General features: G+C 37.9%; 1 protein-coding gene across 1 annotated transcript; it reads left to right on the plus strand.

Moving 5' to 3' along the window:
• The first annotated feature begins 16067 nt into the window (after positions 1-16067).
• On the plus strand, positions 16068-18638 carry LOC132640619 (cytochrome P450 78A3-like). Its single transcript, XM_060357289.1, has 2 exons — positions 16068-17092; positions 17768-18638. The coding sequence occupies exons 1-2, from the start codon at positions 16133-16135 to the stop codon at positions 18389-18391; spliced, it is 1584 nt and encodes a 527-aa protein (XP_060213272.1). The 5' UTR covers positions 16068-16132; the 3' UTR covers positions 18392-18638.
• The last annotated feature ends 492 nt before the right edge of the window (positions 18639-19130 follow it).

A 19130-nucleotide genomic window follows, 5' to 3' on the forward strand; every position in this document is an offset into this window, starting at 1 on the left:
TGCTGCAGTTCCACATGCTCTATCGGCATTGATGGGCCCCCACTTGGTGTGGCACGACCCCTAGAAGTCCCAATGCCAACTTTATCACCAAAATCTTGTGATTGAATACCTTTCACATCATATGAGGGCTCCTTGGACTCCTTTTCAAACCTACTACGATGCTTCGAGGCATGATGAGTATCCTCATCAGAATTCTCCTTGGGCTCCTTTCTCAACCTACTAGGAGCCTTCGAGCCATTCTTTGATGTAACTAATACGGTCACGCCTTCCAATTCAATCTTCAATTTATCTATGATGGGATCATCAACCTCATCATCAAATGCCAAGAAGTCTTTCATGTAGTCATGCTCAATCTCACGCATTGTAGGGATGATGTAAGGGTGCACAACCTACAAATACGCAAAACATTAGCATTTAGTTTGTATTTTTGCAAAAACATTGATAATAGACTCCAAATTTATACATGTGAAATTTCCCCTCCAATAATAAATAGATCACCTTCAGTAAATCGCTCCATTGTGTGGTGTGCCACCTCAGAATCCTAGGAATAGGCAGATGAACCTCATCTAATTTGACAGCATGCAGTCCAAGTGCGAGGAAAACTTTATAAGTCCAGACCTATAATAACACAAATAATCGCTAAGTGTAAAAATAAATAACACACAGTCTATAATCTACTACACCAATGGTTTATAACATATACCATGAATGCCCAGGGGAAACCATAGAGAGCATATGATGGCGTCTTCTTATTAAGGTGGGTTTGGTGGTGCCTGGGAACGTCTACTTTGTCCATCAAGTATTCCAAGGTGAGTTCAAAGGATTCTTTTTCCCAAGGATAGCTTTAGAAGAATTCCAAATCGTCAGCCATTTTAAAACAATTAGCATCCATACCCCTGGACACATCTTTGGCCATCAAAATTATATGGAGAAACCACACAAGATGTTACACCTCACATTTTCAGAGCATGAGCATGACACATACATCACCATAGTAATGGAGTATCGGAGACGTCCCATGATATTTTGGAAGGTACAAGCCATGGGAAGTATATAACAATGAAGTAAAGGATGAATTACGACCTCGTAAGTCGTAATCGGGAAAGACTATTTTGAAACACAAGAACTTGGCCATTATCAAGTATAATAAATGATAAATATCATGTATGGAGAGTTTCGGAAGATTTCGAGATCAAGCAAATTGAAGAAAATAAGTTTGACGAAAATTTGAGAAATGTTGGGCAGATTTTTAGTCAACTTTGGAGGGGCATATCTCCTAGAATATTAGGAGTTTTAAGGTGAAACAAAAGCCTAAAAATAAGTTCGTCGAGTCTAGTTTCTAATACAACAAACCGCTCGTCGATAGGACATCGGAGTAGAGAATTATAGACGTTACAAATTGAGCTGTCAATGCAGAAACAGGGCTGCACAGCACTGTTACAGTACTGCTACAGTACTGCCGACCCAACTTAATATAAAAGGGATAAAAACCCCCATTTTCTTCATCAAAAAATGCTCCAAATGTTCCAGAATTTTCAGCCATAAAAAAAAAGGGCTCTTAAATCTCCCATAGAAGTGAGGATCTTGAGCCAAATTTGAGCTACGAAATATCAACCGAGGTCCGGGCAACGCGTAGGCGCGATTATAATTTCGTTTGGTGTTGGAGTAGCTTGGGAACAAGAAGATATGGAAGATCTTGCCACCTTAGTAAAAATAAGGTATGAATCATTAAATCTCTCTCTCTCTATGAACTTTGATTAAGGAATATTTGCAAGAATAAAGTTATAGTTGTTGTGTTGATGTTGTTGAATTATGGATTGAGGTTTGAAGAGAATTTTGGGTGAAGATACATATATTTATTTTGTAGAATGTTGAGGGTGTTGTTATTGATGTTGTTGGTGTTAATTTCGGCTTCTTTACGGAAATAAAGTTCTTAAATAGTCGTATCACAAGTTGGTTAGTTGAGAAATTTAGAAAAACATTGTGTGGGATGTTTTAGGAGATATATTGGCATGGATAATGGTATTGATGATGTTGGTATTGTTGTTGTTGATTGGTTGTTGATATTATGATTTCGGGCTAGGCATATAAACAGGGGAGATGCTGCCCGAATTTTGACAGAATCTAAAAGGATTTTAATTAAAGTCTTGAGACAAGCATGATGACGAACCTAACAATGATATGAATGGTTGTAAATGTAGATTACGAAGCTACGAATAATCTTAAGTGAATTGCAAGACAGGAAGTAAGTTGGAAGTTGAGAAATTATCTTCCAGGTATGTTGAGGCTAGTCTCCTTCTTTCTAAAGGCATGATCCTTTCGTTATAAATCTTTGTGTCATACCCATAATATCATTGGTTTCACAAATGCTAAAATTCCACGAATTTCGTGATCCTTATGATGTTATTGAGCTTCTAAAGGCATGATTCTTTTCCTACCAAACCATGCATGAATTCCATGAAAATTTTCATTTCCAAGAATATTAGAGATTCATGACTCTTAAAGTTTTTATGATAGCAAAGATGAATAATTCTTTTTATGATAACCATGATGATGATTATGAGAGATTTATTCATCCAAGCTCCAAGGCATACGGATTTCATGTCATTATGAGATGGTTTTATTCATAGAGATTTCCATGTACATGAGCTTTATATTATTATGAGGTGATTGAGCTTACTTTGCAATTTCTTAATTTCCTTCATTGTTGGTAATCTCACCTTATGACCCTTGTTCCTTCAAGGTGGGATAAACGATGATGATTGATCCATAATATAATCGAAGGCTACCGACCTTACGTCACTCCGATATAGTAGTGGCTTTTGATTGGGCTCTTATGCATGCTTTATATATATGTATGTATTTTCTCACACCGCGACGCGCTATAGTCGGCCGGGCATGGCACGTAGATGTGCACACCACTGCAGTGGGCATGTTATGATATTGCCCCGGACGCGGGAGGCCTGGACGCAGGCTAATGATGATAACACCGAGCCTTAATGGCCGGGCATGGTACTATATATATGTATAAAATGTTTTTTTTCAAAGGCTAAGCATGCATGACATCCGTCTTACGAGGTATTCAGATGTACAGGTTATCTCTCTTATTCCTTGTTACTTTTCATATCTATGTTGTGTTGTTACTCATGCCTTACATACACAGTACATTATTCGTACAGACGCCCCTTCTTGTGGGCGCTGCGTTTCATGCCACGCAGGTGTATACAGATGAGTAGAAGATATTGCTAGAAGATGTTCCAACTGAGTTAGCGAGCTCCATTTCTTTCTGGAGTGTTGCCGAGTCAGAGTATCTATGTTATGGTGTATTGATTTATGTTAGAGACTTTGCGAACAGAGTCATGTATACAGTATACCAGTCTTGTAAGCGGCTATTTTAGCCGATGTATCATTATGCATTACTTTACAGATTTATATGATTACAGATCTTATTTGACTCGAGAAAGATGAAAAGAATGTTTTCGAAAAGCTTCCATTATGCATTTCATTTCATGACTTAAGATTCCTGTGATATTTATGAGTATAACGAGAACAAACGGGTTCGCTCGGCTCTAAGTAAGGGTCGGGTGCCCATCATGCCCTATCAGGATTGGGGTGTGACAAATTGGTATCAGAGCAGTTCGTCCTAGGGGTTGTCTGCAAAGTCGTGTCCAGTAGAGTCTTGTTTATGGGTGTGAAGCACGCCACACTTATAAACAAGAGGCTGCAGGGCATTTAGGAACCATTGACCTTTCTTTCTTATCTTAGATCATGCCATAGAGCTACATCATAGGATATGACATCCCGGATTCTAACCGAATGCTTTGATCATGGATAAGTGATTGATTATGCCGCTATGAGAGAATTGCTTTGAATTGAAGTTGTTCATTTGAAAGGTATGTCTCCTGTTTTATTAATATGGATAGACGTTGATATAAGAACTTGAGAAAGATATTATGGGTATTTGTGATTGCTCTGTGGAGCATTGGATGTGTTTTCTGGGCGGTATGCAGGAATGAGGTAGTAAGAATTATAGAGGGAACTCTGTCGAAATTTTTGCAAACTGGATTGTTTGCATGTTTATAGAGAAAGAGTTAAGGGGAACCGTGACCATCAGCCGTTTGGTACGTTATGATTGAAGGAACAATTATGGGACTTATTGGAAACATAAAGAAAGTTGATACCTGGAACTTAAATGCAGTATTACGATTTATAGATTATATTGGCTAGTGAGTGGTAACAAAGAGATATTGATATGGGAAGGAAGTTAACGAGTACGCGAAAGTTCCATTCAGAAGTATATATAAATATATACGAGATTAAGATAGGTTTGTACTCCTTGTGGAATGATCTACAAAACTTCTAAGTAGATATTGTTAAGTGGCAAACGGAAGAGGAGCCCCTTTAAGAGCAATGGAATCTAGGAGGACCTTCAAGATGAAAATACGAGAAATAAACATACATACGAGCAAGCTATGCTATCGTAAAGGGGAATAAGAAATGAACGAAGAAAGAAAGAAAAGGACGTCTAAGAGTGCTTATAAGTTGATGAAAATGTGATGAAAGTATGATTAATGATATATTCCTCGTTACACATCAGCTCGGGAGAAGGGCAAACTTGGTTGTAAGGTATGTAAGGTGTTCGTTTCTGCCCCTTCTTTGGCATAAACCCAGCTAGAACATGAACATAAGCGTTCCATAACCAATCCAGTCCATTCCATGCCTTATATTTCGAATCTTAATGCCTTGTCATTTGATCGATTCTTGAAATATTACTTTACTCACCATCGATTATTCCTTTGGATTCGATACAAATTCCATAAGCAATTCAGAGGTTATGATCTTGTGTTACTCGAAAGGCCAAGAATCAGATCCTTAATTTCTCATTCAAAATCAGCCTCAGAACATCGCTGTAGAAGAAAACAGAGTTCTGCGCAGAAAGCTTCAGGGCATTGTGCTTTCTGTCCGCATCGCGGAAGGAAAGCGGAAGGCTTCAGGGCTTCTTGCTTTTCGTCCGCATCGCGGAAGAAAAGCGGAGACCTGCACAGAATGAAGTTTCGCTTTCCGTCTGCATCGCGGAAGGAAAGCGGAAGGTCCCAGAACGTTGTGCTTTCCTTCCGCATCGCGGAAGAAAGGCGGACCCCTGCGCAATTTTTTTTTCGGTCCAGACCCATAATGGTATATACGTATGAATGAATGTAATGCACTATTCTACGGCATAAAGGAAGGAAGTGATTTGAATGGTGTCCAAAATAGGTGGACATTTGACTTGATACAAGAATTCAATTAGCAAAAGAGAGATAAGTCAGACCATGCGATGAGGGTGACTCTGACATTACATGGACTAGAGGAGTTGAAGGATCGCTAGGCTCAGCTAATTGACTACCATAGACAATCAATACTCGAATGTTACTGGTATATGAGAACATTCTTAGACGAATTAGAATGATTCCAAGTACAGAAGCAAGAAATGTACCGGCTTGAAAGAGTCGAAATTCGAGAGAAACTAATATAGCAAGGATGTGCTAAAGAAAAGTGGAAATGGACTAAATGCAAGTATATTATGAGACAGACAGGGGAAAGGAGGCATGACAAGATAATGAAAGTTTAGCAAATCAAAGGAAATGAGTTTTGTCAATGCAATACGTGGTGTCCCGGGATATGATTTGAATCGCTCGTACCAGAGCAAATTTTTGTTACAAGTAAATATGCAGCAGACGTACCCCAAAAAGGTAACGGAGGAAGTGAGAAGGCCTATAAGTGATCAAAGATAAGTATCAGGGACAGACGGAATTACTAAAGAAAAATCGCGGCGTTAGAAGAGATGAGAGTTTTAAAAGAGGAATATGTATAGGAATCTCAATGATCGTCAAAAGAAAGAAAGACAGTATACCTATGGATAGCGCGACAGAAGTACTACCTGAGATTTGAAAATATTCGGGAAATTATAAGTCACTGTTTATATCAAATCGTGAGAGTATATGTCATAGGACCATATAAATAATCGTCCTGAAGAAATGGCTAGTAAAATGATGTGGGGACGACAACAAATATTTGAAGAAGAATGAAAGCTAGTTAAGTCTCAATTAGTCGCTGGTAGAGGAGAGCCAAGGACTTAAACAGGAAAGCATACTCGTATTGAAAAGAAGCCGTGATTAAGTAAGATTTTATTTTAGTCTCATGCTAATGAGTTATTTTGTAATGATGTTAAGATTAGAGGAGAGGAAATTGGAGGAAAGATTCAAACAAGGATTTGAAAATATTTTAAATAGTGGATTAGTATGTTGTAAGTATAATCTTGTGATAGGGGATAACGACGGTGACAAGAAAATATTGTATACAATTGTATAAGGAATGGTGCTAAGGATTGTTGTATGGGCCGAATGGAGTCCCATTTCAATATAGATCCCTTGGCTATGGTATTTTGACGCATTGGCTGAGTAATCTAAAGTAAAGTAATTAATAAGAATAATAAGCCATTAGCAAGGAAATGCTATTGCAAGCCATCTGGGCGCTACCATAGGTAGAACTATGATGACATTGTAAGGAATTAAGGAGTTTGACAAAAGCACTAAAAAGGAGATGGAATGATATGTATATGAAATCGATTAATACTAAGAGCATAATCTAAGGTAGCACTAGAGAAGCAAGCAAGGAAAAGTGCCGCAGCTAAATAAGAAAGTTGCCCACTGGTAGAGAAATAGAGGGCTGCGAAATAGGAGGGACTAAGTCAACGGAAGGTGAAGTCGTGAAGACAAGATCGCACGAAAAGGATTCAAGGATATAACTAAAGGAGAGGGACATTTAAAGAATTAAGAGATCCGCTTGATTGATAAACTGAAATGACAGATAATTGCGTCAAACTATGGGAAAGACTTATTAAGTGATAATCGGGCAAAGGTTAAAAGTAGAAGAAGAAACCCAAAGGAAACTGTCAAAGAATATTGCATTTGATTAGATCAATCGGGTGACAATGAAACCTCGTGGAACAAGTAACAAGATGGCTCTTGTTGGAAAAAGGGGATGAATGAAGATTACAGACAAAATAAATAATGAAAAGATCCGAATTCACTGCATGACTAAGAATCTTGGTTATCTTTCGACAAAATTCTGAATTTACCCCCCAAGTTATTAGCCGAACTAAGGATCAGAAACTTTAAGAGTAAATTGAAGGAAAGAGAAATTTACCATTAGTTAGCCAAGTGCCGGAAGTCCAATTGAAGGAAAGAGAAATTAAGCGAGACATTTCTGTGTTAAACTAGTTTAAAGATAAAGTACCGCAAAGATCAATTCGACTGCTATAGAAAGCAAAGGATGCTAAGTGTGACCAGTCTTGAGGTTATCTTTAAGGAAGTAAGAATAATAATAGGCCAAATCCAAGAAGACAAAGGCTTGGGACATTTATGAAACGTAAGAAAGATACATGGAGATCGAAGAGAACAAGAATTTCTGAATAAAAAAAATAAAAAATAAAAATGAGATCAAAAATTGGATAAAAGTATGTGGTAAGAACGGGATGAAAGGACATACAATAATGTAAACAACGAAGGCCGAAGAGACAAGGAAAGCGATAAAGCATGAAGAGTTAGTAGACAGACAAATAATAAGAAAAGGGATGACCTTGAGTGCAGGCATAAATTTTGGCTACAAATGAGGAAGGATAAACTGCATAATTCGAATACGTTCAGTTTTAATGAGCAAGTAAAACTGCAAGTAAGTAAAGTAAAGACCGACAAATACGGGTAAAAACATTGACATCTACCTCGGAGCGAACTCTATCTCAACATTCGAGGACGAATGTTTTTGAAGGGGGGGAGAATGTTACACCCCGCATTTTCAGAACATGAGCATGACACGTACATCACCATATTAATGGAGTATCGGAGACGTCCCATGATATTTTGGAAGGTACAAGCCATGGGAAGTATGTAACAATGAAGTAAAGGATGAATTACGACCTCGTAAGTCGTAATCGGGAAAGACTATTTTGAAACACAAGAACATGGCCATTATCAAGTATAATAAATGATAAATATCATGTATGGAGAGTTTCGGAAGATTTCGAGATCAAGAAAATTGAAGAAAATAAGTTTGACGAAAATTTGAGAAATGTTGGGCAGATTTTTAGTCAACTTTGGAGGGGCATATCTCCTAGAATATTAGGAGTTTTAAGGTGAAAAAAAAGCCTAAAAAGAATTTAGTCGAGTCTAGTTTCTAATGCAACAAACCGCTCGTCGATAGGACATCGGAGTAGAGAATTATAGACGTTACAAATTGAGCTGTCAACGCAGAAACAGGGCTGCACAGCACTGCTACAGTACTGCCGACCCAACTTAATATAAAAGGGCTAAAAACCCCCATTTTCTTCATCAAAAAATGCTCCAAATGTTCCAGAATTTTCAGCCATAAAAAAAAGGGCTCTTAAATCTCCCATAGAAGTGAGGATCTTGAGCCAAATTTGAGCTACGAAATATCAACCGAGGTCCGGGCAACGCGTAGGCGCGATTATAATTTCGTTTGGTGTTGGAGTAGCTTGGGAACAAGAAGATATGGAAGATCTTCCCACCTTAGTAAAAATAAGGTATGAATCATTAAATCTCTCTCTCTATGAACTTTGATTAAGGAATATTTGCAAGAATAAAGTTATAGTTGTTGTGTTGATGTTGTTGAATTATGGATTGAGGTTTGAAGAGAATTTTGGGTGAAGATACATATATTTATTTTGTAGAATGTTGAGGGTGTTGTTATTGATGTTGTTGGTGTTAATTTCGGCTTCTTTACGGAAATAAAGTTCTTAAATAGTCGTATCACAAGTTGGTTAGTTGAGAAATTTAGAAAAACATCGTGTGGGATGTTTTAGGAGATATATTGGCATGGATAATGGTATTGATGATGTTGGTATTGTTGTTGTTGATTGGTTGTTGATATTATGATTTCGGGCTAGGCATATAAACAGGGGAGATGCTGCCCGAATTTTGACAGAATCTAAAAGGATTTTAATTAAAGTCTTGAGACAAGCATGATGACGAACCTAACAATGATATGAATGGTTGTAAATGTAGATTACGAAGCTACGAATAATCTTAAGTGAATTGCAAGACAGGAAGTAAGTTGGAAGTTGAGAAATTATCTTCCAGGTATGTTGATGTTACACCCCGGAAAATTTTGCGTTACCAAAGCTGTAGATGGCCTAGTATGGGCCAAATGAAGAGTAAAGTTACGCCAGGATCAATGAGGTTAAGCTTCCGAGGCTTTGGAAGAAAGTTAGGCAAGGTCTGATACAAAAGTTCTGGTCTAAATGAAAGAAATGATATGTTCTAGTATATTAATAATTTTGAAGTAAAACAAAATTTTAAAGTGAATTTCAGGAAGTCTAGTTTCCATCGCAACAAACCGCTCCTCAATCGGACATCGGGGTAAGGAGATATGGACATTACAAGTTGGATGGGCGAGCTAGGAAAATGGTCTGCGCGAACGCGCCAGCAAGTGGCGCGAACGCGCAGAAGGCCAAAGGGCCAATACAGCGCGAACGCGCGACCACGTGGCGCGAACGCGCTGAACAAAAAGTTGAAAATCAAGTTCGGAATGAAGGTTGTGTTATAAGAAGGTAATAATAGCATATATATGACATTTGGAGACCATATGGTGTAAATTAGTTCATATGTTAATTGACGAAAAGCCCTCGTGGCTGCAAGCTAAGTGGGGCCCACATGTCGGAGTTTTAAAAAAGGACATATGAAGATACATACGCGTAGCATATGAAAAGTTGAGCAAGTCATAAAAAGGACCCATAAGCCAAAAATGGGCATAAGCCCTCCAAAAGGACAATTTAAGGAAACATTTTCGGATGATCTGACTTCTAGGGGCAAAAATGGAATTATAAGTTTGAAATTTGGGAAAACCCCCGGAAATAAAAGTTGTAGATAATTGAATCATAGCTTTCCAACCATAGGTCGTGGGGCCTCATACGATATCGAGAGTAAGAGTTATGACCGTTTTACTGAACGAAGGTCCAGGCAGAAAACAGTGCCAGCGCGAACGCGCCAGAAGGCAGCGCGAACGCGCTGAACACTTTTCCAGCTGCTTCTGGCAGCTTCCAAAACAATTATAAAGAGGGGGAGACCCCCTCATTTCCAGCCAAAACCCACGAAAAACACCCCAAAAATCCCAGAAAATTTCCCAACTTTCCACCACCAAATTTTAGCCCAAACCAGGTATAATTTCCCAATTTCAGTCCGGATAGCGTAGAGTTTTCACTGCAGAATCGTATGGCAGTGCGTTGTGGCATAAAACTAAGGTGAAAAAGGGCAGATACAATAATATTATAAGGAGAAAGGTATGAATCTCTTCCTATTTGTGTTAATACTAGTTTATTTACGAAGAAGGCACGATTAAATAATTGTATACTGAGTTAATTACTTATAAAAGTTGGAAAACAGTGTGTGGGCTGTTTTATGGAATATGTTGATATGGAAAAGGATATTATTGATGTTGGTATTGTTGTTGTGTTGTTGGCCGCTGAATTAAAAGTTCGGGCTAGGCATATAAACAGGGGAGATGCTGCCCAAATTTCTGTAGAAAGGTGTTAACTTAAGATTCAATTCCTAAGGGCTTATAATTAATACTTGGTAATTGTGACCATTTGTAGATTTTGGAGAGTTTGGGATTTGAATTTGGAGTAGCGTAAGAAGTGGAAAAGGTATGTAAGGCTTTACTTCTCCTTCTTTTGGCATGTTTTAGACCTATTAGGCTTGGATACGAGCCTCGGGGGCGATTCTATTCCTAGAAATCCGAGTTTGAATTCGACCCCTCTTTATTCAATAGAATTGAATTAAGTTTTGTATGCCTTGTTGAAACAAGTGTGTAAACCTCTATAACTTGCCCAAATGGAACCAAATGACACTAAGACTTCCATAAGTGACTCCATAAAGCTTAATGTACGTGATTTGTGTACGCCACCTCGACTTGACCCGAGGTGGGCCCACAATCCTCAAGACTTATTTGTGTTGTTCTAGTTGACTCATTTCCATACAATAATTAAGGAAAACGTTTGGTTACTATTCCTAGTTGCTGTGATTCGCATATATCCTCTAAAATAAGTATCTAGAAACTCTGATACGAATATTCTGTGTTGAACATCCAGATACAAATAATCCGCTAGGAGTATCCTTTGAACCCTTCGATGTCTCGCTTTTCAGGTAATAGTATGTCCGATCATTTCATCGAACCTTGTAAACGTTTCATGATTAAGTAACGAGATGAGTAAGAAAATTGTGTTTCTAAAAGAATTTGGTAAGTCTTAATGTCCTTAACCTTCATGGAAAATGTTCTAAAAGGAGTCTGTAAGTATGATAGCACGTTTGAAGATATGATATGATATGATAAGATATGATATGAGATGATATGGCGGTATGTATATAATATGTATGGATCGGGCTGCACGTTCCGCAGCAATACGTTATTTTACTTATGGATCGGGCCGAACGTTCCTCGGCAGTGTACGTGGTATTATGGATCGGGACATAAGTTCCACGGCAGTAAATGTTATATTATGGATCGGGCCGAACGTTCCTCGGCAGAGTATTCTATATTATGGATCGGGCCGTACGTTCCACGGCAATATGGTATGTATATATGGATCGGGCCGTACGTTCCACGACAGTATATAATATGTATATATATATGGATTGGTTGTATGAATATGTATATGGAGACATAGGACGCCAGCACGTAAGGTTTGTGTTTGGGAAGTAATCATTTCGGTATTCTAGATGATTTAGTCATTTTTGGTACTTTTCCAACATATGGCACCGGTAAGTATGATGTACGTTCGGAAGATAAGCATCTTAGTATTCTGACTATTGCACTTACTCTCTTGCACCGTTGTTCCGGTTACGTTTCTATTTTCCATATTTTATGCCTTACATACTCAGTACATATTCCGTACTGACCCCCCTCTCTTCGGGGGCTGCGTTTCATGCCCGCAGGTGCAGACGCTCGTGTAAGAGATCCAGCGGTCTAGGTTACCTGTTCTGCTATTCCGGAGTGCTCCCTTGTCCCGGAGCCCATCTTTTGGTACATACCTTTCTGCCATGTACATGTAAGTGTATATTCAGGGGTACGGCGGGGCCCTGTCCCGTCATATGATTATGTTATGTCTGTTAGAGGCCTGTAGACATATATGTGGGTCGTGGGTCGCTGTTGTCCGGTTACGTATGCGGTTTGCTCCGACAGCCTCAACGGCTTGTATGTATTTATGCCTTGGTCTGATGTGTATGATATATGCGACTGTTTCGGAAAAATAAAAAAAAATTGTGTTAATTGTTATAGGTTAAACAAGAATGAGATATGACTATGTTGATTGGTAAACAGGTAAGTACGGGTGCCCAGCTCGGGCACCAGTCACGGCCCACGGGGTTGGGTCGTGACAGTTAAGGCTAGTCCCCTTCTTTCTAAAGGCATGATCCTTTCGTTATAAATCTTTGTGTCATACCCATAATATCATTGGTTTCACAAATGCTAAAATTCCACGAATTTCGTGATCCTTATGATGTTATTGAGCTTCTAAAGGCATGATTCTTTTCCTACCAAACCATGCATGAATTCCATGAAAATTTTCATTTCCAAGAATGTTAGAGATTCATGACTCTTAAAGTTTTTATGATAGCAAAGATGAATAATTCTTTTTATGATAACCATGATGATGATTATGAGAGATTTATTCATCCAAGCTCCAAGGCATACGGATTTCATGTCATTATGAGATGATTTTATTCATAGAGATTTCCATGTACATGAGCTTTATATTATTATGAGGTGATTGAGCTTACTTTGCAATTTCTTAATTTCCTTCATTGTTGGTAATCTCACCTTATGACCCTTGTTCCTTCAAGGTGGGATAAACGATGATGATTGATCCATAATATAATCGAAGGCTACCGACCTTACGTCACTCCGATATAGTTGTGGCTTTTGATTGGGCTCTTATGCATGCTTTATATATTTATATGTATGTATTTTCTCACACCGCGCCGCGCTATAGTCGGCCGGGCATGGCACGTAGATGTGCACACCACTGCAGTGGGCATGTTATGATATTGCCCCGGACGCGAGAGGCCTGGACGCAAGCTAATGATGATAACACCGAGCCTTAATGGCCGGGCATGGTACTATATATATGTATAAAATGTTTTTTTTTCAAAGGCTAAGCATGCATGACATCCGCCTTACGAGGCATTCAGATGTACAGGTTATCTCTCTTATTCCTTGTTACTTTTCATATATATGTTGTATTGTTACTCATGCCTTACATACTCAGTACATTATTCGTACTGACGCCCCTTCTTGTGGGCGCTGCGTTTCATGCCACGCAGGTGTATACAGATGAGTAGAAGATATTGTTAGAAGATGTTCCAACTGAATTGGCGAGCTCCATTTATTTCCGGAGTGTTGCCGAGTCAGAGTATCTATGTTATGGTGTATTGATTTATGTTAGAGACTTTGCGAACAGAGTCATGTATACAGTATACCAGTCTTGTAAGCGGCTATTTAAGCCGATGTATCATTATGCATTACTTTACAGATTTATATGATTACAGATCTTATTTGACTCGAGAAAGACGAAAAGAATGTTTTCGAAAAGCTTCCATTATGCATTTCATTTCATGACTTAAGAGTCCTGTGATATTTATGAGTATAACGAGAACCAACGGGTTCGCTCGGCTCTAAGTAAGGGTCGGGTGCCCATCATGCCCTATCAGGATTGGGGTGTGACACAAGATAACATTTCAGCTTTTCTTCTTTATTTAATCTAGGCACTCTTATCACCGACAATAGCTTGTCTGATGTAATCTTCTTCTTTCGAGTAACCTTTGCGTAGAATTCTGCCCCTTTCTTAATTGCCCTGTCCTCTCTAGATTCGGAGAGATATGATCCAGAATTTAAACCGGTGATCAACGCAAATTCCTTCAAACCAAAATATGTAGGCTTGTCGTTCACGAGGAACCACATTTCACGCTTCTTTTTCTAGACCACATGACGAAGAAGCATATAGTGGATCATCCGTACGTTGAAATTGATGAAGAATTTTGACAGCTTTCTAAAGTGACCAAAACATGAACGCTTCCACTTTTTCCTTAGTTATTGATCTCTCAACACATTGTTAAATTCAACTAACAACGATAGCCTGCTCCTAACAGAAACTTTTGCTGCAAAAGATTCATAATCATCCAGCCAATTGATCAAGCCATACTTTTCAACGTTAATTGTCTTTGCACAATATGGCAAGGACAAAGCATCAACATCTTCAGCAGCACTAGAGTGTTTTGAACCATGCTCAGATACACTCTCAACTCTACTATCAGCTTTATCTCCATTAACACTACACTCATCAATAAGGTCTGAGTGGGATGCACTCTCAGCGTCTGCACTTCTTTTTCTTTTTCTATCTCGGCTAAGTTCTTCACCTATTCTATTTTTATCCTTACGGTTCGCATTAGAACGAGTTTCAACCATAGCACAAGAACGGGGGAGTATTTTTCCTCCTCTGCCTCTACACCTAGGCATTTATACAATCTATATACAAACTATGGAGTCGTGGATCAACCACGATATAACAATAATCGACCAAAGTCTATTAATAGACCATATATAATTTCAAAAAGCAAAAACATAAAAATAAAGATCGAAGCAGGCAAAATAAGTATAAATAACACATATTTCGACGAAAAAAACAGGCAAAACAACAAAGGTTTTGAAAAAAAGCAGATCTATATGAACACTAGTTTTTTATCAAGATTGAAAAAAGAAAAAAAAATCAGGGCAATATGGAGCTCAAAATGCTCCAACGGAGTTGCAGAGTTAAAGAAATTACCTGTTTACGACGATCAAGGTGTATTGGAGCTTGGGGAGAGGTGGAAGTTTGAGATTTCCAAGCTAGAAAGAGAAATAAAGAAGAGCAAGGGACGGATGAGAGAGAGGGGGTGTTTGTGTATTTGTTAGAAGTCAACTGGACTTAAGTGTATAACTTAAAACTTCCAATCTTTTTAAAATTATGAAAAGTACCCCATTCCCATTTTTCTAAACCCTAATACCGAAAAACAATTGAAAAAGAAAATGAGTGGCCATATTCCCAATTAAAACTTAGAAGTGGCCTTCTATACAAATCTTCTCAACTTAGTACTAGGGGTGTCAAATAGGAGTTGGATTGCATTTAGAGGGGTTAAAGTGAGCTGAATTAATAAATAAGCGGGTCATCAACACAAGTTACTTGGGTTAAAATTGATTGGGCTGAAATGTGCTAACAAACGGGTCATAACTCAATCGGCTCAATTCTTACTATGTTTTTAATTTCTTTATTTATTTTTTATAATTTATTTAAGTACCTAATAATTGTTTTTAATTATGGTTATATATAACATATCAAACAAAAAAAAATCTTTAAAAAGTTGACAAGATTTCTCATGAGTCAGTGTGGGTTCATCTCAGCCCAACTTTTAGATGGACTGAATCTAAATTGGGCGGGTCAAAAGGACTGAGTTAATCAAACTATTGACCCGTCAAACTTGAGCGGGTTGTGCGGCTCATGTTTTCATGTGCTAATTTTGACACTCATTTCCAGTACTTTTAATGAAACATAAATTTATGTATAAAAATTCATTAAAATTAACCCATAATTCTAAAAATATAATATATTAATATTAATTGCTAGCAATCTTAAATGTAAAAATTATCAAACTTAAATCGGGAATCCGCCTCTATTTTATTAACGCCTGTGGCCTCAGTTGTTTCCACCTTAATTCGTCAATTATCATGCATTCGTGCGTCGCTCCTCAATATTCCCTTCATTTTCCAATAGACTTCTGAATTATTACCTAACAGTTGACTCATTGTTATTCCTACATCAATACTACTAGTGGTATTATCCATTAACAATATTCGCACATCACGTGACAATTATTCTACTGACTAAAATTATGTTTCAGTTAATATTCTGTTCTATTCCCAAGCATAGTTCAAGTTTTTGCCTATATAAAGCCACCCAATGCCTTCGTTTGTTATACCCCAAAACCAAAATCAATCTTTCTTTCTCACTTCTGCTCATAATATCTAATCCCTTCCTTCCCAGAAAAAAAAAATGACTACACACACAGAAAGCCTTTGGGTTTTCGCTTTAGCTACAAAATGCAAATCTTTCAACCCTATATGCTTTGCACTTGTTTTTCTTCTAGCCTGGCTAGTCATGCAGATGCTTTACTGGTCTTACCCTGGTGGCCCAGCTTGGGGTAAATACAGCAAGCTGAGAAAATATTTGCTGGTAAAAAATCCAATACCTGGGCCAAGAGGTTTTCCTCTGATCGGTAGCATGAACATGATGACTGGCTTAGCACACCAAAAAATTGCATCCATGGCCGAATATTGCAAAGCCAAACGTCTCATGTTCTTCAGCTTAGGCGAAACAAAAGTTATTGTAACGTGTAATCCAATAGTAGCAAAAGAAATATTGAACAGTTCAGTGTTCGTTGAACGTCCGGTAAACGAGTCAGCCTATAAACTAATGTTCAACAGATCAATTGGTTTTGCTTCTTACGGTGTCTACTGGCGAACACTTAGAAAAATTGCTTCAACACACATGTTTTGTCCTAAGCAAATTAAATCATCTGAAGCTCAACGGTTTGAAATCGCGAAGCAAATGGTCGCGATTTTAGAACGGAGTACTCCGTCCCTACAGGTTCGGGATGTGTTGAAAAAGGCGTCGTTGAACAATATGATGTGCTCTGTTTTTGGGAGAAAGTATAGTCTTATTGATCGTTGTAACGACGAGATAGAAGAATTGAGCGAGTTGGTTGATGAAGGTTACGAGCTTTTAGGCATGCTTAACTGGTCTGATCATCTACCTTGGTTAGCTGAATTTGATTTACAGAAAATTCAGCATAGGTGTGAACAACTAATGCCTAAAGTGAACCGGTTCGTTGGTAAGATCATCGATGAACACCGGGTTGAACCTAGTAGTGTTCATCGCGATTTTGTGGATGTTTTGCTCTCTCTTCAAGATTCTGAGAAATTATCGGATTCTGATATGATTGCCGTACTTTGGGTAAGCAACCATATACTTCTATTTAAGTTTATACACGGAGTTTAAAAAGTTGAGGAAGGCTTTTAAAATTTATGATTTAAATATATTTCGTAATATTCGTGTGGTTATATTGAACATATCATGACAATATTGTAATTGCTATTGGTTCAAAGTTAAAAACATGTCATTTCCAAACTGAACTGGTTTCAAAGTTAAAAACCTGCATGTTAGAAGAAAATAGTTTTATTTTTCTTTTGAAAAGAGGAAGTATAAAAAATAAAAAATAAAAACATAACCAATCATTCCTATTCTCCCTAAGCGAATAGTCAGTCCTCCTTTTCCTTTCTTTTAGTTTAGGATTCCTCTTCTTTTTTGAATAAAATAAAATAAAATAAAATATTCAGAGAATATATTCAAGGTTAATGCTCAGATTACTCTTTGAATAAGCCATTTATAATTTCATAATCTCTCTTATTCTGAAGCAACCACTGTTTCTTCTTGTTTCATTCTTAAGGGGGAATAAGTTGATTCTTGAAATAAACTTGATTTGGACAAAAACTTTCAATCAATTATTCTTAGTTGCACTTACAATACTATCTATTTACGAGTAGCAGAATATAGTGACACTAAATGATGATAATGAACACTGGAGAACTTAAAGCTAATTTCAATTTCATGTTGTCACATATTATGTAGGAGATGATATTTAGGGGAAGTGACACGGTGGCAGTATTAATAGAGTGGATACTAGCACGGATGGTACTTCATCCTAATGTTCAGTCCAAGGTACAAGAAGAGCTAGACAGGATTGTCGGAAAATCGCGGTCAGTGATGGAGTCCGATGTAACGAACATGGTTTATCTGCCAGCCGTAGTGAAAGAAGTACTCAGGTTGCACCCTCCAGGCCCACTGTTGTCCTGGGCCCGTCTATCGATAAAGGACACGACAGTGGACGGGTACCACGTACCTGCAGGAACCACGGCTATGGTGAACATGTGGGCCATCACGAGGAGTGAAGAGGTTTGGGCGGATCCACTTGAGTTTAAGCCCGAAAGGTTCATGAACGAGAACGAGCCTGTGGATTTTTCGGTGTTGGGGTCTGACCTGAGACTGGCACCATTTGGTTCCGGAAGACGAACTTGTCCTGGAAAGACACTGGGCTTGACCACGGTCACTTTTTGGGTAGCATCGCTTTTGCATGAGTTTGAATTCGGGCCAAGTGATGAAACCAAAACCGTGGATTTGTCTGAAGTACTAAGGCTTTCTTGTGAAATGAGCAACCCGCTGACGGTGAAGGTGCAACCACGACGAGTTCCATGAAGCTCCTCGCATCACAAGCCAGGGCGCTACCCAAGAAATGTAACTAAAACACCACTATATGTTGTTTTCGGTACTGTGTGTCTTTACTGTATTGTATTGTTACTTTAAATAAGAAGTATGTTCTAATTGTTAAGTAGTACTTTATATTTGTTGTAATGTATTATTGAACCCGTTGTTAAGTTAACCAATTTATGTAACAAATAATTTTGTGTAATGGATTGGTTATGTTAACTATTTTTCTTTCTTATACTGCCTGTTCTTTTGAATTACTTGATTCTCTGATAACTAGAACTGTTAAATGTGATACATCTTATAAAATAGTTAGCCATAATAGAACTATCATTAAGAAAAGTTTCATTAAAAGATGCACTTGTCTAAAGAAATCATCATACAAAAACATACTGCAATAAAGAAATTACAAACTGCTGAACAATATAGCTTAAGCGGATGTGCATAGATTTCCTAAATTACTACTTCCCCGTCTCAATTTATGTGATATTGTTTGACTAGATACGGAGTTTAAGAAAAAAATGAAGCTTTTTGAAACATGTGGTCTAAAACAAGTCATAGATATTTGTTTGACTGTAAATCATTTCATTAAGAGTAAAATGTGAAGTTTTAAGCTGAATTATTTTTTAATATAGCAATGTATCATTCTTTTTGCCACAAACTAAAAAGAAAAGTGTATCACATAAATTGGGACATAGCGTAACTAAATAATCATGCATTAAATTTTTGG

Source organism: Lycium barbarum, chromosome 5 (assembly GCF_019175385.1).
Source record: "Lycium barbarum isolate Lr01 chromosome 5, ASM1917538v2, whole genome shotgun sequence".
NCBI classification, from domain to species: Eukaryota; Viridiplantae; Streptophyta; class Magnoliopsida; order Solanales; family Solanaceae; genus Lycium; species Lycium barbarum.

Bases quoted from the DNA above. Each gene is read 5' to 3' on its own strand.
- LOC132640619 (XM_060357289.1), top strand. From the start codon at position 16,133: ATGACTACACACACAGAAAGCCTTTGGGTTTTCGCTTTAGCTACAAAA. The intron at 17,093-17,767 runs GTAAGCAACCAT...CATATTATGTAG, and splicing joins ATATGATTGCCGTACTTTGG to GAGATGATATTTAGGGGAAG.